This window comes from Mesoplodon mirus (assembly GCF_964341445.2).
Source record: "Mesoplodon mirus genome assembly, chromosome: 3".
In the NCBI taxonomy this organism is placed as follows: Eukaryota; Metazoa; Chordata; class Mammalia; order Artiodactyla; family Ziphiidae; genus Mesoplodon; species Mesoplodon mirus.
Genome location: NC_138978.1, coordinates 27,640,759 through 27,660,441, shown reverse-complemented (window position 1 = coordinate 27,660,441; position 19,683 = coordinate 27,640,759). Strand labels below are relative to the sequence as shown.

General features: G+C 40.4%; 1 protein-coding gene across 16 annotated transcripts in view; it reads left to right on the top strand.

Annotated features, from left to right (window-relative positions):
- Positions 1-19,683, top strand: part of PUM1 (pumilio RNA binding family member 1) — a 131,362-nt gene that overhangs the window by 105,858 nt on the left and 5,821 nt on the right. For 10 of the 16 annotated variants that reach the window (XM_082616132.1, XM_082616130.1, XM_082616129.1 and 7 more), the window contains 6 exons: positions 3,849-4,116; positions 5,457-5,586; positions 7,425-7,559; positions 11,674-11,811; positions 14,102-14,227; positions 15,411-15,532. In XM_082616132.1, the coding sequence (XP_082472258.1) occupies positions 3,849-4,116; positions 5,457-5,586; positions 7,425-7,559; positions 11,674-11,811; positions 14,102-14,227; positions 15,411-15,532 (919 nt within the window). The remainder of the gene's footprint in view (positions 1-3,848; positions 4,117-5,456; positions 5,587-7,424; positions 7,560-11,673; positions 11,812-14,101; positions 14,228-15,410; positions 15,533-19,683) is intronic. The other 6 variants (XM_082616131.1, XM_082616128.1, XM_082616142.1 and 3 more) reach the window with 1 other exon arrangement.

Sequence of the window (19,683 nt, the reverse complement as noted above, 5' to 3'; positions counted from 1 at the left end):
TTGAGGAATCTATTGATAGATCCTCTAGCTCAGAGATTCTTTCCTTATCTGTGTCCAGTTTGTTAATAAGCCCGTCAGAGGCATTCTTCATTTTGGTTATAGTGTTTTTTTTGTCTCTCATATTTCTTTTTGGTTCTTTCTTAGGATTTCCATCTTTCTGCTTACATTGTCTGTCTGTTCTTGCATGCTGTCTACTTTATCCTTTAGAGCCCTTAGCATATTAATCATAATTGTTTTAAATTCCCAGTCTGATAATTTCAACATCCCTGCCATGTATGTTCCTGATGTGTGCTCTTACTCTTCAAATTTTATTTTTTGCCTTTTGATATGCCTTGCAGTTTATCTTTGATAGCCACGCCTGGTACATCGAGTGAAAGGAACTGCTGTAAGTAGGTTTTTAGTAATGTGGTGGTGAGGTGTGGAGGGAGGGAAGATGTTCTACAGACCTATGATTAGGTCTCAGTCTTTTAGTGAGCCTGTGCCTCTGGACTGTCAACTTCACAAGTGTTTCTTAGTTTTTTTCCTCCTCCCTTCAGTGGAACAGGATAGTTTGAGTAGGCTGGAGTTGTGTATTTCAGGGTCATCCACACTGAGCCTCTTAATTTGTCAGTTACAGTTCAGGTTTTCCTAGTCTGGTACTGGTTCAGGCAGTGGTGTCCACTTGAGTCCCTGGTCTCGTTAGCTGTGGTGACCTGTATGTCTGTCTCTCCAGTCTTGGGGACAGTGGTTTGCTCTGTCTTCCTCTCTCGTGGATCTAAGAAGAATTGTTGATTTTTCAGCTTTTTGCTTGTCGTTAGGGTGGAATGGTGACTTCCACGCTCCTTACATGTGGAGCGGGAAACCTGCACATACACAAAACATTTAAGGCTTTGATTTCTATGGAAATGTTGTCATAGGACAGAGCTCTATGAAATCCACTACTGTCAAAATATTATAGAAAAACTTTGTGAAATCACTAGGAGGCTTAAAGAGCCTGCATGAAATATTCCTTTTAAAATGGGGTTAAAATTCAAACACTTTCAGGGACCATCTCCAGGGGATAGTAATTTGGGTATTAGCACATGTAGGTGTGTAAACTATAGTGAACTGGAAAACACCTTTCTGCGTATTCCCCATATAAAGGAGCTGCAGTCCACAAATAATGATGGTCTACTATTTGCCAGGTACCTTTTGAAAAACAACCAGAAAACCACATTTTTAAGCAAAAATTTACTTTAACCATTGGTTTAATGTTTAAAGAAAATTATTTGGCCTGAGCAAAATATTCCTGTTGACTGTTAGTTTGCCATTTATAATATAGTACCTGGAGAAATTTATTTTCTTTTTCAGATTTGTATACTTCCTTTCTCAATAATAAAAGCTGTGTGTGTGTATGTGTGTCTGTGTATCCTGTCTGGCATCCAAAGACACCGAAGCCAAAAATCCAAACTTCAGGGCAGGTGTATAAATCTACCCAGTAGTCACTCCAGCCCTTTATGTTATGGATTAGTCAGTATGCTTTTGGCCACAGTAACAGAAAATCCATCTAATAGTGGCTTAAACAATAAGTGCATTTGTTGGCTCGTATAACTGGAAGTTTAGGGGTAGGGAGGGCAGTGCTCAGGGTTGGTTCCTGTCATTCAGCCTTGTCATCATGGACCTGGCCACCTTCCATGTTTATTTTTTTTAAGTGAAAGAGAGTTTATTTAGAGAGATACACATTCCATAGGCAGAATGCTGTTGTCTCCTACCTTGCATGTTAATTTGGATGTTTGTCAGGCCTTTTAAGAGTTTGTTTCTCTGTTGATATGTTACTTTTCCCTAAGTGCCTTTGTTAGTGACCAGGTTCTTAACCTTTAAATTGTTTTCAGAGCTTTGTATGTTCATGCCGTTCCTTCTTCTTAACCATAACTTGCTATTATCACACTCTCCCAGTACCTGCTGACTTACGTGATTACCACCTCTTTGCCTGTTTGTCCCTTGTCTCAAGCCAGGGTAGAAAGAATTGTTTTTGAAATGGAATAAAAAGCAGCCATATGGCTATTACTCTCTTTTCTTATAAACCTCCTCTTTCCTTTCCTTAAAGAAATGTTTTCCTTTGGGTTAAGAAATATTATGGAATTTTGACAAGAAAAACAATGTCCTTTAGACCAAGGTTGACAGCCTGTTAGGAACTGGGGTGCACAGCAGGAGGTGAGTGGCGGGCAAAGCGAGTGAAGCTTCATCTGCCGCTCCACATCCCTCCCCATCACTTGCATTACCGCCTGAACCATCCTGCCCCCACCCCCACCCCACCCCGGCCCCATCCGTGGAAAAATTGTCTTCCACAAAACCTGTGCCTGGTGCCAAAAAGGTTGGGGACCGCTGCTTTAGAACAAGAAAATTATATAACTGAGTCTGAAAATGAGTCTCGTGTAGTTGCAAGGGCAGTGACAGATTCTGGCCATGATAATTTGGGGTTTTGTATCTTTGGACAAGCATTTCACCTCTTTGGGCCTTAATTTTCTGTTACATAAATGAGAATTAAAAACTCCCTTTCCATAATGCCAGTGAGAATTTGATAGAAAGTGGTTATAAAATACTTCTAGCATAGATCCTGGCATAGGACAAATGCTCAGCAAGTAGTTTTTATTTTTATTTATCTGTTTAAACAAAATTTAACATTGAGCCATTTCCTTTCGGTTCCACTTTTTTCATTGAGACCCAGACCTTTGAAACTGGGCCCTGGAATTCTGTGGAGAAATCCAAGCTGAGTATCTTTTTGTAGCTACCATTAAACTCCAGACCAGACGTTCATTAAAGCTCTGTAGAAGTTAACAGGCAGTTCATGTTGGGTGACTTTTCTCATGGCTCCTGAATTGTTATTTACCTACACTCTTTGTGGTTTAACTGGTATTTCTTATCTACTTTGCAAAGTAGGAATGGAGGAAAAAACAGAAAAAGGGCTTCACATCCTTTTTATAGTACAATCTAAAGTTTAAAAAGAAACCCTCTATTATAAAACAGTATATTGAAAATATATACTCATAATTTTTAAATTCTGTTTTATCTTTTGATAGGCATATCAGTCTTATCTCTGTTTTATGTGTCTCAGATTCACAATGATTATTCCCTTGTCAGCAGTCAAAGCGGCAGTATCGGTAGCCTGAAAGTTGTTGCTACTGCAATCACTTCAAGGCTCTGTTCCAGTAGAAGGAGTTAGATGCTGCCCATTCCTGGTGAAGAACTGGAAAACCTTCCATTTCAAAGCACACGTCCTTTTTTTTTAATCCCTTATGTCTCATCCTTGGCCTTGGTTGCCTTAGTGATTTTCAGACTTCTATTTAGCGGCAAAACCATGCCTTCAAAGCTTTTTTTGGGAGGTCCACTATATAAAACAGACTAATCTGGGTACCCTAAAAAAAAACATTTTTTTTTTTTTTAAGGGAGAGTTTCAGATGGGAGTGGGGATTATCCACTGATGGCAGGAATCTCCGCAGAGATCAGAGTGGAAAACCACTGCAGTCTCTGTGCATTTTGTCTTTTCTGATCCTGGTGCTCAGGTGAGGTGCTGGTTCACACAGCAGGACCTTTCCTCATCATTTTATTTACTAAGGGCTACACTAACCATTGCTCCATTATTGCTAGCGGTCTCCTATCAGTGGTTAATAGCATTCCCCTCTCAATTTTTGTGCAAAAGTTTTCTTCCAGCTTGGTGAGTTTGTCTTATGAAAGTCATGGCACTAATAGAATTGAATCTTAACACGAAAGCAGCAGAATTGAAAAGAAATCAGAGGTGATGCAGGATTTTAAGTATAGGATGCGTTTTCCTCTCTTGAATAAAGTTCGTTAAGAATGAGTCTTGAGTTCTCCTGTTCTGTAACCAACAGGAGGACTCACAAATGGCAGTGGAAGATACATCTCTGCTGCTCCAGGCGCTGAAGCCAAGTACCGCAGCGCGAGCAGTGCCTCCAGCCTCTTCAGCCCCAGCAGCACCCTTTTTTCCTCTTCCCGTTTGCGATATGGAATGTCTGATGTCATGCCCTCTGGCAGGAGCAGGCTTTTGGAAGATTTTCGAAATAACCGGTATCCCAATTTACAACTGCGGGAGATTGCTGGGCATATAATGGAGTTTTCCCAAGACCAGCATGGGTCCAGGTGAGGACTTGGCTTTGCCACTTAAGGTAACTGAAATCTTAATGCCTTAAATTCCATGCTTCAGATAAGGTATACATTAAGTAAATTGCCATATAATAATTGAAACAAAGTTTGCTTTTTAGTACGCTTCCTGTTACTTATTCCAGAGGGATGTGGCTATGAGAGTCGCCAGATATACAAGTGATTGAGAATAGCCATTTAGTAATCTGGATCACGTGCTGAAACAAACCTTTTTACCTTTCTGAAAGATTAGTCTGGTGTTCCTTTGTTCATGAGAACCTCCCAGAATGTCTGCAGTTTAAGAAATACAGAAGCACTAACACAAAGACATGTGTACACTTTGGCTACTTTAATCGCTATTAAGAATCTTGCTCTCAGAGAGACACTATTCAAATGCAAATTTGGATCCCTGGGCTCAGGAGTAAGATGGTGCCACCACTTTTCTTTGTCGTTCCATTCTGTAGAAGTGAGAGTCTGCACAGAGGTTAGAAGATGCTATTATAAAACACAGAATTTAGCTTTGGTTACCCCTGCCTGTTCCAATGGACTTCACAGAAAGGGACCCTGGTCCTCAGGAAAAAGCAGATTTATGGTGACATCATCCATCCTTCTCTCTCCCTTTCTCTTTCTTTCTCTCTGGCAGTTCCACCAAAACAACTCCCAAAGAACCTACCTCCTCTTTAAGTTCTGCCAGCTTGCTACTGGGCAAGGATTTCTTATATTTAGATCCTAAAGGCCAGGTTGGGAGAAGAACATGGTTTTTCTGATATAGTCACCTGAGCTAAAAAAGGCAAACTGAATAGCTACTACTTTAGAAAGAGACTGCACATAGGTGACAACTGTTCCACATCATTAATAAATATGTAGTGCTTCATATGAATGTGAGTTAAAGACTATAATAAGGACCATAGGCTTTGAGTTTATTGCTGTTGGACAGGTTCCTAAAAGAAAAAGTCCGGTAGAGTTCTCCCTGTGTTGTGCCTGCTTTCACCCTCTTCTCTCTTTTCCTGCCCCCCCCTTTTCAGCTCCCCCTCAATCCCACACATAAATACATGTCCTGTTGTAATGAAGTATACTGAAATTTAAATGTACTTCTAAAAGCTCAGTTAAATTAGGGGATACTTCACAATATAACTTTTTTTTCCTTTTCAGTAATCCTTCAATTTGAAGTGAGCTCAAGTGATTTATTTAAATAACACTGTTGGGCGTGTGTGTATATGCACATGCACACACATACATTTAGTTTCAGAACTGACACATTATATAAATTGAGCTAATCTTTGTGTACTTTCCAAGTCTTCCTAAAATGCTGTGATTGCCCTTTTTACTATGTACTTCAGATTCATTCAGCTGAAACTTGAGCGTGCCACACCAGCTGAGCGCCAGCTTGTCTTCAATGAAATCCTCCAGGCCGCTTACCAGCTTATGGTGGATGTATTTGGAAATTACGTCATTCAGAAGTTCTTTGAAGTAAGCCTTTGTTCTTTCTGTCCTTTGACTTTAGACAGTCTCCATAGCATTTTGATTCTTATTAACTGTTTTTAGAATTGCAGTGTCGTTCCAGTCCTCAAAATGAAGCGTGAGTGGTCTTTTTGAAGCACATTTAAATGTCTCTCCAATTCATGAGCAGCAGTGCATCATTTAAATACCCAAGCAGATGATGCTAGTGTATTTTAGAAATGTGTTTGTAGGACCATTCTCCCCACTTAGGATCCCGCACAATATTTCTGATTGCCAAAATAGTTTCACTAAAAGTGTCATTTTTGGAGGAAAAATCCTTGTAAGATAATTTTAGCAGGACCACAGTAAAGTTCTGAAAATGAATTTTAAAAAAATGGATTCCTAGAGAATTATCTTTGAATACCAACTCTCGCGTTTTTCATCATAAACCACAGTCATGAGGATTGTTAAATGCTGCTTCTTGGGTGATCCTTCAGCCTTGGTTCCTTATTGTTCCTTCGTTAATGTGGATAATGTCCACTCCTGTTATCATTTTCCTTGGAAAGGATTAACGAGATTGTTGGATTAATGTCTGTTTCCTCTTCTAAACTAAAATGTCAGAAAGGCAGGGACTTTTTGCTAACCATTGTAGCTGTGGTGTACTGGTATCAACAACCCCATTATAAATCCAGAAAGGAGTGAAGCATTGAGATGAAACATCTGGTACAGGGGGAAAATGCTGCAACTCTGCACATTACCTGCCCCCCAACAAAAGAAATTTGTAAATTTCTTACATCTTATTTTGTTTGGTTTGTGTGAAGATTAAAAAAATGGCTCACTTACAGCCTCAGTCTTCCCAGCTTTTCTCATAAAGACCTAAGTTCTGAATTCTCCAGCTGCGGATTAAGATATCAGCCTAAACACGACTCTTGTAATTTTGACTTTCGAATGCCGTTTTACTGCCGTTTTGTCACAGATATAAAAATAGATCTCCAGCTCCAGAGGTTAATGCAGCTAGGGGTGGCTGAATGAACAGTGGGTTATAGCAGTATGATTTTGGGACAAGCTAGAGAACTCCTCTGACTTAGAGAATGTCCCTGGACTTCAGTTCTCTTGTATGGAAAATGAGTGGGTTGGGCAGCCTTATTCATAAAGTCTCTTCCAGTCTCACATGCTATTCAAATGAAAATAAAAAGCCAGGGATGGAGAAACATTCTAGGAAGAGTTTTAACATTGTGCTGTCATACCCCTTGATTTTACTAACTTTGCCCCTACTCTGTTGACTTGTATAAATAGACATGATCAATTCTTATAGTAATATAGAACAGTGTATTCAGAGCAGTGTGCATGTGTGCTTTGGCTTAAACTTCATAGAGATGAAAGAAGAACTTGTTTTCAGCTTATGGGGCTCAGACAACTGAAGTGAAGTAGATTTGTTGCAAGAAGTTCTTGAATCTTCCCCAGACATTGTCTAAAGCCTTAATAAACAATGTCTTCCACATGTACTGTTGTCTTAAGAATAAGTGTAAATGCCCTTGGACATACAGGCATATTTAATAGTTTTGATGAGTTAAGGGCAGCTTTGAGGAATTTTGCCTATTTGTTGGGCGGATACTAGTAGTGGAACTACTCCAGTTGGATGTCTGAGAAGGTTTTTAACATTAAAGAGAGTTCCTCATAATCAGAGGCTGATAACCACTGGTCTGAAGAAACACAGGCTTTTTAAATAAAAGGCTTAGTTTATCACAGAATACAGGGCTAAATAAAAGAGGTATGCCAATGGTTGGTACAGAATAATGAATGCTTTGCTTTCTCTGGTTTCTTTCTTTCTACCTAAGTAATGGTGTTCACCCACACATTATGTCTAGTTTGGCAGCCTTGAACAGAAGCTGGCTTTGGCTGAACGGATTCGAGGCCATGTCCTGTCACTGGCACTGCAGATGTATGGCTGCCGTGTTATCCAGAAAGCTCTTGAGTTTATTCCCTCAGACCAGCAGGTAATTGTAAGTTTCCCCTTTAACTTTTCTCTTGGTGTTTGATGTTTCTTCATGGTACATGTAGTGAACTTCGTAAGTTTGTCAGTCTTTAGTTTTCTTTCACAGTTTTTCTTTGGTGCTTGTGGCTACCTTCTGTGCATGGCAGGCATGAACCGTGCAATTAATTTTGTAAGTGTATAGTGATCAAGTGTCTTGTGTTAAAACCAGTGGTTTCAAACACTCTTCCCTTTGACCAGACCTTAGTCTTTAGGAGGTGTGATTTTAGAGGTGGGTTTTTTGTTTGGCAAGAGTTGAAGCAGGTAAGGTTGTCCTTTTCTTCTACCTGAACTGACCACCTCAACAGACAAAACTTTTTTCCAACCCACCTTCCAGTTTTCTTCACTTGCACCCTCTTCATTCATTCATTCCACCACTGTTTACTGACTGAGCGCCTGCCCAGGGCAGCGCCTGGCCTGGCGCGTTGACCTGGTGCCCACTGTGTGCCAGACGTCAGCACAGAGATGGCCGAGACTGAGCCCTGCCCACGGAGCACGCGTGGAGAAGGGCGACGGGAAGCAGTGGTGAGACGTGAGAGCACGTGCCCGAGGCTTTGAGGGGAGGCTTTGCAGGAGGAGAAGTCTGGGCTACAGAGGAGTTAGCAAAAACGGACAGAAATCTGAACTGTTGGGTGCTGTGGGTGGGAGCTGGCACAGAAAGCACGTGAAGAGGCCGATGGCCTCAGAGCAGTCGTGGAGCAGGTCCAGCGGGCCCCACACAGACCACGGGGCCCGGGAAGCCGGACCAGCCCACAGGCAGGTGTGCCGCGCTGTGCCTGCGCTAGGCAGTGCTGTGAGCCTTCAGGGCTGCTGATCTGAACCCTCAGCCTTCGGGCTCTGAACTCACTCAGCCCTTCTCGATGGAGGGGATGGCCGTGGTCTGGCAGTGATGAGCCACTTGCCCTCTCTGAGAACAAAGTTCAGTAATGAGAACCTTTGTTATGGACTCAAGTTCTGAGCCAGACGAGGCACCCACCACTTCCAGTTCAAAACAAAACACAACAGAACACTGCGCTGGTGTCAGCCATGGCAGTTGAAGGCTGGGGAGTCCAAAGTCCTTAAGCCGTGAGACTCAGATAGGCACGTCAAGACGCTGGTGAAGGCAGAGGGAATGTTGGAGACACACGGCAGGTTGAGAGTTCATTCATTTAGTGCCAGTACTGGAGATACAGCAGTAATAGGGGTGCTGTGTGTGAGTAATTAGAAGCAGGGGTGAAGCTACTAGTTTGTTTTCTTTTAATGTTCAGATCATTGTCAGTTTTAATTTTCCCTAGGATGTTCAGGGATGAAAATTGATGGCTGAATCTTTCCTCTTTAATTTTCTTGTTTGATTTGAATATGGAACTTCTTTTCCTCTCTTGACCATAATGCCCGCTTACTGAAAGCAAGCAGGAAATTACGGTTTCCCAGGTATTTTCCCCATCTTTGCCCTCTCCCAGGATTATGATAAATTGTTGATTTTGTCTCCAGGTTTTCAGATTTTACTGTTTTTTGGTTTTCTGATCCAATGGCTACATTGTAGTAGTTTTTACCCCCCTTTTCTTTCCCCCTGGCAATTGTTCTTCCTACCTGCTATTCCTGCATATCTTTTCCTGGTCTGGTTTCTCTGTGATTCTTTTTCTGGGTCTAAACTACTGCTCCTGGTATGAATAATTTACTCTTTTCCAGATGTAAGTGTATTTTAGCTGCAATAAACTCATCTCCAGTGGAGTTTTTTACCTCTTTGGGCTCAAGAAAATATTCAGGGAAGCCCCCTCCCCTTCATTTTGATTATTAGAAGTGTCCCTTGTGTTTATCTTTATATAGGCGTCCTGCTCTATTTATCATTCCCATAATTATATTTCCGTAGTAAATTATTCTTTTCTGACATTTGATTAATTGCTTCAGGAAACTTTCCTGAGTCTCTTGTGTTTTGCTTGTTTAGTCCCTGGTGTTGTAGTCTTGAATTTCTTTAATTAGAAAATCGTTTAGTTGCTTTGACATGTTTAACATCTCAGGGATTTAAGACATTGCATTCACAAATGTCACCATTATAAACTGGCTTGTAGTCTTCTACCATAAATATGGAGTCAGCACAGTGAAACTAATGTATAGAGATTGTATATAACAAGGAAATTGGGCAGCAAGTACCAGGGCCCAGCCGTGGTACAGGTATTCAGCTTAAGGATGCCTGAGACCTGAGGCAGCAGGTTTGGGGATGGGGTCCAGTCAAAATCCCAACGCACCTACACACACACACACACACACACACTCTCTCTCTCTCTCTCTCTCTCACTCTCACACACACACACACACACTCATTGTCTGGCCTTTTTTAAAAGTTATTTATTTATTTTTTTAAGTTGATTTATTTTTGGCTGCATTGGGTCTTCACTGCTGCACACGGGCTTTCTCTAATCGTGGTGAGTGGGGGCTCCTCTTCTTCGCAGTGTGCGGGCTTCTCATTGCAGTGGCTTCTCGTTTCAGAGCACGGGCTCTAGGTGCGTTGGCTTCGGTAGTTGTGGCTCGCGGGCTCTAGAGCTCAGGCTCAGTAGTTGTGGCGCACGGGCTTATTTGCTCCGCGGCACGTGGGATCTTCCCAGACCAGGGCTCAAATCCATGTCCTCTGCATTGGCAGGCGGATTCTTAACCACTGCGCCACCAGGGAAGTCCCTGGCCTTCTGTATTTCCCTGAGTTTGGACACTTTTCATTAACTGAGAGTATTGTTCCAGCTGACGTTGCAGTCAGTCTGGCCTGGTGGGAAGATCATTTTGGAGCCATAGACCGGGCTAGAATTCTGATTCAGTCACTGTCTTTAGTTTTAATACATTACTTAACCCCTCTCAGACTCAATATCTTCATATATTCACATATATGGGTGGAGGAAGGTGTGCAGGGTAATATTTGACAGGTGGTTTGCTGACATGGTCTGTTTTGCCACACACAGGAATCAGATTGCTTGGGTTTGAATCGGAGCAAGTCTAGGTCTGTGATTTTTAACAAGCCAGCTGATTTGTCTGTGCCTTGATTTCCTCATCTGTAATAGTGTCTACTGCATAGGATTGTGAGGCAGATTGTGAGTCAAAGCATTTTAAGCACTTAGAGGACTGCTTAGCCTAGAGTAAGCTCTAGATTAACTATTTTCATTTTTAGTAATATGTACTTTACAGGGTTCTCATGGTGAAAACATGATGAATTGTATGTGAAATTCTCTAATACAGTGTAGTTGATTTGATATCGGCTCGTTTATAATTTGAAGATGACTGCACTTTTTTGGTAACTCCCAGAGAGATCTTTTGCAAGTTAGAGAACTTCTCTTAAGACTGGTTATTATTCGGCTTCCCTGATGGCACAGTGGTTAAGAATCCGCCTGCCAATGCAGGAGACACGGGTTCGAGCCCTGGTCTGGGAAGATCCCACATGCCGTGGAGCAACTAAGCCCACGTGCCACAACTGCTGAAGCCCGTGTGCCTAGAGCCTGTGCTCTGCAACAAAAGAAGCCACTGCAGTGAGAAGCCCACACACCGCAACGAAGAGTAGCCCCTTCTCTCTGCAACTAGAGAAAGCCCCCATGCAACAACAGAGACCCAGTGCAGCCAAAAATAAATAAATAAAAAAATTTTTAAAAAAGAAAACAATCAAAAAATTTTTAAAAAAGAAAACAATCAAAAAAAAAAGGGGCCTCCCTGGTGGCGCAGTGGTTGAGAGTCCGCCTGCCGATGCAGGGGATACGGGTTCGTGCCCCGGTCCGGGAGGATCCCATATGCCGCGGAGCGGCTGGGCCCGTGAGCCATGGCCGCTGAGCCTGCGCGTCCGGAGCCTGTGCTCGGCAACGGGAGAGGCCACAACAGTGAGAGGCCCGCATACCGCAAAAAAAAAAAAAAAAAAAAAAGCCTGGTTATTATTATAGGAAGTTTGTTAACATGTGGAAAAACTCCAGTCTTCGTTTGTTACCAGGTTGTCAGAGTGCCACAGCTGAGTTGTCCCACCTTCATTGTCACGGCTTCCCTGCTCAGTGCTTTTGTGTTTGGTGAGGAGAACGTTGACCATCCAGGTGTTTGCTCTCTGTGATTCTGGTGGTGCTTTCCTTCCTTGTCTCCAATAGAATGAGATGGTTCGGGAACTAGATGGCCATGTCCTGAAGTGTGTGAAAGACCAGAATGGCAATCACGTGGTTCAGAAATGCATTGAATGTGTGCAACCCCAATCTTTGCAGTTCATCATCGATGCATTTAAGGGACAGGTAAGTGCCTTAGGAAAGAAATAAGGGAAACGAGTTGATGGATGTTTCCATGGTGAGCAGAGAACAGGTTGGGGTTTGTGGAGTGTTCTAAAGGGCTTAGTGTACTTTAGACTGCAGTCAGTAGCATTCCTGTTCAGTGCGGTCAGGTACCTAGCTCTGCGCACCCAAGGTTCTTCCCTTAATTGTCCGTGGGTCTTCTCTCCATCATTAATGCAGATATCCGCTCATGTCAGGATGAGGTACTGTCATCAGATATTTGAAGAATAAATTTTTTCCTTTGGTTAAGTACTATTTATCTTGATACTTAAAAGTTTTTATCATGTTTTAAAATTTAGGTCATTTACAGAACTAATCTTACAGGTTATGTGTCACTATGTCTTTAAAATAACAAGGTGCTTCTTAGTTTTGGGGGGTTGGGTGGGGCAGTGATCAGGTTGGTTTGAACTGTGTTAAGTGGCACACAACCAGAGATAGCTTCCAGTTTCTCCTGTTTACTTATATGTCGTAAGGACTAGTGTGCTTTTAGCGCCAACTTCCAAGCAGAGTTGATATTTTGTCATACCCTAGTTTTTCCAGAATTGCCCCTTAATTGGCTATTATCATTAATTTCTTTTGCCAAAAAACAACCTTCTCCCAGTCTCCTAAGCTAGGTGGGACAAGAGAGTAAAATACATCTTTTTGGGTGTGTGAAATTGTTTTTGTTTTTAAAAAGGGAAAAATTGGAAATACCAAATAGATTTTCAGGTGTAGTCATGGGTACTGCTAAAGCCTAGATCGAAATGGGATTTTAGAATTGTTTGGGTTTTGGGGTTTGCTCACTTAAACTGCAGTGGTTAAGTAGATTACAGACACTAACTTGAGGGTTATTGGGATTTTCTGAGTTAATAAAAAAAAGAGTAGATCTGTTTATCTTTACATTTTTGTGTGTGTGTGAAATATACAAGAAAGTAAAAGGATTAAGCCACCGAATGGGAGAGAATATTTTCAAGATGGAAAATGCCAACAAATTGATAACCAGAATATATAAAGAACTCCTGAAATCAAGGAGAACAATACAAATTAATGCAAAAATGCTTAAAGCCTGAATAGACAGAAGAAACACAAATTGCTGGTAGACATATGAAAAAATAAATTCCATTAGTAATCAAGAAAATGCAAAATAAGGACCACAGATAGTAGACCATTTTCTTTCTTTTCTCTCTTTTTTTTTTTGGCCGCGCCACACGGCTTGTGGGATCTCGGTTTCCCAACCAGGGATTGAAACCTGTGCCCCCCTGCAGTGGAAGCATGGAGTGTTAACCATTGGACCCCCAGGGAAGTCCCGTAGACCATTTTCTACCATTGGTTGCTATGTACTGGCAGGGATGTGAGATCTGGATACACTGCTGGTGGGAATAGACCCATTTTGGAAAATAATTTAGTATCTTTTAAAGTTCAACATTTATATTTCTTGTGATCTAGCACTCCTGGCCTAGGTATATACCTGATGAAATGTTTGGTCAATTACACCATGAGATGTATTTAGACATGTTTAAAGCAGCATTATTCTCCTAATAGGAAAAGACTAAATAAACCAGATGTCCATCAGGAGAGGATTGGAACCCCCCAAAAAAACAAACCACATATTTTCCCAACATTATACTATACAGATATACAAAATAAACGATAGAAGCCCACAGTATTATAAGTAAATATTTGAAACATAATGTTGAGTGAAATAAGTCAAGTTGTTCCAGACTGTGAGTGTTTAGCGTTTTTATAAAGCTAAAATTCAGAACATTACAGTGTAGTTATGTGAAAGCATTCAGGCTTTGATCCCAGCCCTTCTTTTTTCTGTTTTTAAACCCATCCTTTGACACTGTGGACTCTTAACTAAGTGTGTTTTCTATGACCTTGACCAATTCTGTGTTCCTTTCTAAATAAGCTTTTTCTGAATAAGGTCCTTCTTAGCTCTGAATTTATGTACATCTATGAATTCCTAGAATGGGTTTAAGAAATGAGTTTATCCTCACACATACATGCTCACCTTATTGTACGTAGAGAGAACTTAAATACCATACTTATAATTTGGGCTTTGGAGTCAGAGTAGGAAATAAAATCCTGGCTCTGTCATTTACTACCTATATGACTGTAGGCACATTATGTAAACTTCTAGGAGCTTCAGTTTTAATCATGATTATCTCTCAGGGTCATTGGGAAGATTAATGGGATAATGTATGTAAACAATATTGAAGCACTGAAAGTGGCAACTGTTATTTTTGGCTTTCTTGTTTGTGTTGGTCTGCCCTAGGTGTTTGCTTTGTCCACACATCCTTACGGCTGCCGAGTGATTCAGAGGATCCTGGAGCACTGTCTCCCTGACCAGACACTCCCTATTTTAGAGGAGCTTCACCAGCACACAGAGCAACTTGTACAGGTAGTGGAGTTGCCCGTAGAGTAACTGCAAACACCTGTGGGCTTTTGTGTTTTCTTAGCACAGGTATCTGTTCCAGAAGAGGTTAATGTGCTTAAAATGCCCATTGAAGCTCTGGGCAAGTTTTCGTTTGCACCAGCCTGGTTCGTGTTTTATGAATAGGGGTAATGAGTAGAACCCTGGCCTTGGAGTTGAGATCTGCCTCTGATTCATCAAGAGATCTGCCAAGAACTGTCAAAAGCCAGAACTCTGTCATGGATTAAGCTAACTGTGGCCACTTAGGCCATTTAGTCTATCAGTTTCATCTTTGCAAATGGACTAAGTGGATTAGTTGATTTCTTCTTTCTAGTTTTGGTACTTTGTCTTGCTTCTACTAAAATTGTCTCCCATATCATACTATTTGAACACTTTCTACATAGAGTATGTTGTCCTGAAGCAATTTTTGGGCAGTGTTTCTTGCTTGTTTTGGTGAGAGATTTGAGATTATAAGTGTATTAAATATTCATTGTAGAAAAGATTGAAAGTACAGAAAGTAGCAGCAGAACAGAAGAAACCACCCATAACCCTGCTGTCCAGAAGCAGGCACATTTGGCATAGGCGCTTCTTAAAAAGCATTATATGTGCACTTTCAATCTTTTACATCTTACAAATAAATGTTTCTGCCTTAGGAATTCCTTGCTCATACACACTTATTCTTTCAAAGGATCTTTCACTTTAGATGAGTTATCTCCATTGTGTGCTTGTAATGTTATTTAATTAGGTGTTGTGAGTATTTCCAGTTTTTCTTTGTTAAAGACAGGCGCACAGACCCATTTGTATATTTCTGTTAGAGAGAAAAATAGCTCTTTATTCCCACCTACTTTCTCTTCTTTTTTAGTTTTTTTAAATGAGAAGAGACCTACATTTTTGTGTATCGTACTTTATGAAGACCCTGACTAGGACCTTTGGGCATAAATATATATATAGAAACATTCCATTGTCTAGTAATAATGTGTTCCTGTTTTGTAATGACAGGGAAAAATTGTCACTACCTATCCATTTAAAAAATTCTTATGTGTTCATTAGTATTCAGGTAAGCCATCATGGTCTTACAGGAAGATAGGTGTTGATTAGATGTAAGGATTTAAGTAACACAGAGCCTGTTTATATATAAATTTAAAAATTTCTCTTGTTGTTTCTCAAATAGGATCAATATGGAAATTATGTAATCCAGCATGTATTGGAGCATGGTCGTCCTGAAGATAAAAGTAAAATTGTAGCAGAAATTCGAGGGAATGTACTTGTATTGAGTCAGCACAAATTTGCAAGGTATGTGCTTTGAATTACTCAGGCTATTTTCCAGAAGAGATGATTAAATAGTATTTCAGCTCTAGAGAAATTTTCATACTTTTTTTGTTTTAATGTTTATTTTCCTCAAAGTACACATAGCTACCTAAAAAAAGTCAAAGAGTTCTGCTACAAAGTATGAAACATAAGACATCTCTTAGCGGGCTCCTCACTTCCCTGGAGTTCGCCACTTTGAAATTGGGGGAATATGTTTCTAAAGCACATACATTTTGTACTTTGGTAAAATGGGTATTTTAGTAACTTACTTGTTTGGAATTGTGAAATGTTATTTACTCAGTTTCCTCTTTGATACCTGAATTAAGGGGCAGGTGACCATATCTATATATAGGCCTTAGTATTTTTAAAAATCTCTTTTCAGTCTTCATATCATACCAGCCCAAGAATAAAATGTACTAGTTATTCCCAGGTTGTGAAAGATGTCTTGAGTAACTTATAAGTGGCAGAGGTTGGAGAAGAAATTGTTGCTTCCCTGGTGGTCCAGTGGCTAAGACTCTGCGCTCCCAATGCAGGGGGCCCAGGTTCGATCCCAGCTCAGGGAACTAGATCCCCCACATGCTGCAACTAAGAGTTCGCATGCCACAAGTAAAGATCCCGCATGCCGCAACTAAGACCAGGTGCAGCCAAATGAATGAATGAATGAATGGCCCTCCAGCGGCTTAGTGGTGTGATACTCTGAGTAGAGTCTGTATATCCTATCATACACATAATATAGTATTCTGTATTTTTGGAATATCTTTCTTCTCTAGTTTTTAAAATAAATTGCAAGGCGGGTGTGACTCATACAACCTTGATGTTTTTAAATTGTTCACTTTTAATTTGTGAAATCTTATAACATTACAGCATGGAAAATAGAGAAAAGAAATAAAAGCACCCACAGATCCAGTGTCTCAACAGCCTAAGCACATCAGGGTCATCTCTTAGACCTTGTATTCCTTTTTTTGGACATTTGTCGGGATCAGGGAAATAGGGGACAGAATCTCTTAGTTCTTTTTTTTGGGGTCGCTGTCCTATTTACTTTCTTGTTCAGTGTACTTAATATCTCACTCTTGGATATAGTGTTAAGTATTAATATTATAATAGAGTTGTGGTCTGATAATGACCAAGTAGCTACTTTGGGCCCAATCCTCTCACAGATAACAACTAATAAATTGTTGACAAAATGCCCAAAACTACCTGAAGACATTAGAGAGCAGGGAGATAACCAGAGAGGAGTCGGGGAGGTTGTTGATACTTGGAAGAAGGTTAATTGCACTGGGGAAATTTCCCCGTCCTCCTCCCCCTCCTTTTTTTGGGGAGGGGGAGATATATAATTGACATGGAACATCGTGCAAGTTCAAGGTGTACAACGTGTTGGTTTGATACATTTATATGTTGTAATATGATTCCTACAGTAGCATTAGCTGTTACGTCACATGATTATCATTTTTATGGTGAGAACCATTAAGGATCTAGCCTGTTAGCAACTTTGAAATTTATAATATGGTATTGACTATAATTAGGAAAGTTACAAAATGATGACCATGGGAGTGACAAAATGACAGGGGAGAAATCCTGGAAAGGAAGAGAACCAGGGAGGAGGAGGAACCCTAAATTTAAACTTTCTAAATATCTGGTTGACTCCTGAACCTCATTTGTATAGGACAGACTCGAGGCAACCCAACTAAGGCTAAAAGAATTGAACTGAGGTTTCATCTGCTGCCTACTGCATGGGAGAATTTTGCAGTTTTTGTTCAGCCAAGTTAACTGTGTACAAAAAAAGGGGGAGTGAAGGAGTAACACTCTTAGGAGGAATATGACAGAACTGTTTATACAGTGCATCATTTGCCATGTCTAGATAACAGGAATATGTGGCCTATACTCAAGAACAAAGAAAAAAATAGAAAAAACCCCTATGAATAGTTTTATACCACCCAGATGTTGGAGTTAGCAGAGCAGGATTATAAAGCATTTTATAAAGTTATTATATTTTGAAGTAATTAGTATTTAAAATACTATATTTTAAAATATTTGAAGTATTATAAAGTATTTTAATTATACTCAAGGATGTAAAGGAAAATATGCTTGTAATGAAATGAAAAGATTAATGTTAGTAGAGAATTAGAAGCTTTATTATAGAAAGAATAACATGGAAATTATAGAGTAGAAAAATATAATATCTGAAATAAAATTCACTGTATGGCTTCAACAGTAAATTAGAGATAACAGAAGAAGGAGCCAGTAAATTTGAAAATCAGATAATAGAAACAAATCAATTAAACAGATTAGTGACCTTATGACATTTTGGATGTTAATATGGAATACAAAGTAAATTTTTCATTGAGTGCATAGGCATGTGCATACACATGTAACTGAAGATATATTGCTCATAATTAATTCTGATACTTACTATTCTGTTTCATTTAAAAAAAAAAACAGTCTCAAATCACTAAGCTGATTTCCTCAGCCATAAGTGGGTTGGGAACCACAGTTTCAGAAACGCTAGAATAGACTTTAAAGACTGGAACAATGTGGATTGTGTGTTAAGGTGGAAGGAAGCCTTTGGCCAAGTGGGATCCTGATCAGTGATCCTACCAAGTGGTGATAGCTGATCTACCTGCTTGCTTTCTTGGAAGACAGGTCACTGCTGAGGATTCAGTCCTCCACCCAGAAGAATGTGTGTCCTGTCTGCAACCTAGTTTAGTAGAAAATCCTATTCTAATCCTGACCACTTTGTAGGGGAAGCAGTCCTCGGGTGGATGAAGGTACAACCCAGCCAGGCAGTTCTAAAAAGTGATGAGTTGCCTGAACATTTGGAGATCGTGACTGGCTTTGTGCTACTCAACCAGCTCAGTAATGTCTTAACTCCCTTTTCTGCTAAGGGAGAAGGCAGTGGCTATTAGGAGATTCACTTCCACATGCCACACCTTCAGCTCATGCTAGAATTGCATAGTACTGTGGAAGGAAGGTGGGGGTAAAAGTTTTCTCATATTGCTCCTGTATCAGAAGGGAGAGGCTGTTGTCTTAATTAAACCTGATTGATTATCAGATTTGATTTACTCTGTGTATCTTAAGAAGGAAGATCGAAAAAATATCTGGTAGGATGGTAGTTCTTGGACATTTTTAGCTTGAGAATTTTGTTTTCTAAGTAAAAGCATGCAAATAATAAATACTCAGTACGCTAAACCAGGTAACATGGAGGGGGTCCTTTCAGAGCTCCATGGAAGCAACACCCTCTTATGGTTTAAAAACCTCTGGAATAGGGACTTGTTCTGGTGATGGTTATTTGTGATGACTGTTCAATTATTGAGGGAGGCTGGCCTTTGAAAGAAGGAGTAAGACACTATCTCTGCTTTTTTGGTGCTTCTGGAGTGGGTATACACATCCTTTTTTCAGCCCTTGAAGGCAAAATTAAGACAAATGGGTGAAATTTCAGGGAAGCATATTTTATTTCAGTATGTAAAGAATGTTTAACAAAGCCATTCACTCGTATGGTAGGATGCCCTAGAATTACTTCCAAATCACTGGAAATTCCCAAGCAGAGGCTAAATGGCCGTCTTTCAGGATTGTCAGAAAAGAGCTTTCTGCATTAGCTAGGTTTGAAAGTTCCTTTTCTACCTGAGTGTCCTGTGATCCAGAGCAGCTCTTCCCCTAGTCATGAACTCTTTGCGAGGCCCACCTACCAGATGCTCTCTCTGCAAAGTATTGGCTCCAGTAATACAAATACAAAGAATAAGTATTGTTCTTATTCTTTGACATCATACAACTTCCTCATACCCACAGAGCCACAGATGCAGAGTAGTGATGACTTAACAAAACCAAACATTCACGAGTAGTCAGTCACTCCTGGATGGTGAGTGCCCTTGAGCATGGCCGGGTGTAATTTCATCAGCTGCTACAGTCCCTCTGGATTGTAGAAGAACTCTGATTTAATGTAACCACATTTCTTTTTTTCCTTTCCCAAGATGATACATCTATGAAGTGTTTAGAAATGCGGATATACCGGGGGGTTCTTCTTGTTCTTCAGAGGCAGCGTGAAGTAGTTGAATGAGGGCTGTGGTTCCTACTTGTATCTTTCTTTGCCCAATAAGTCTGTAGACCAAGTCTGTAGTGCCAGGCTCTGTGCTTGGCACTAG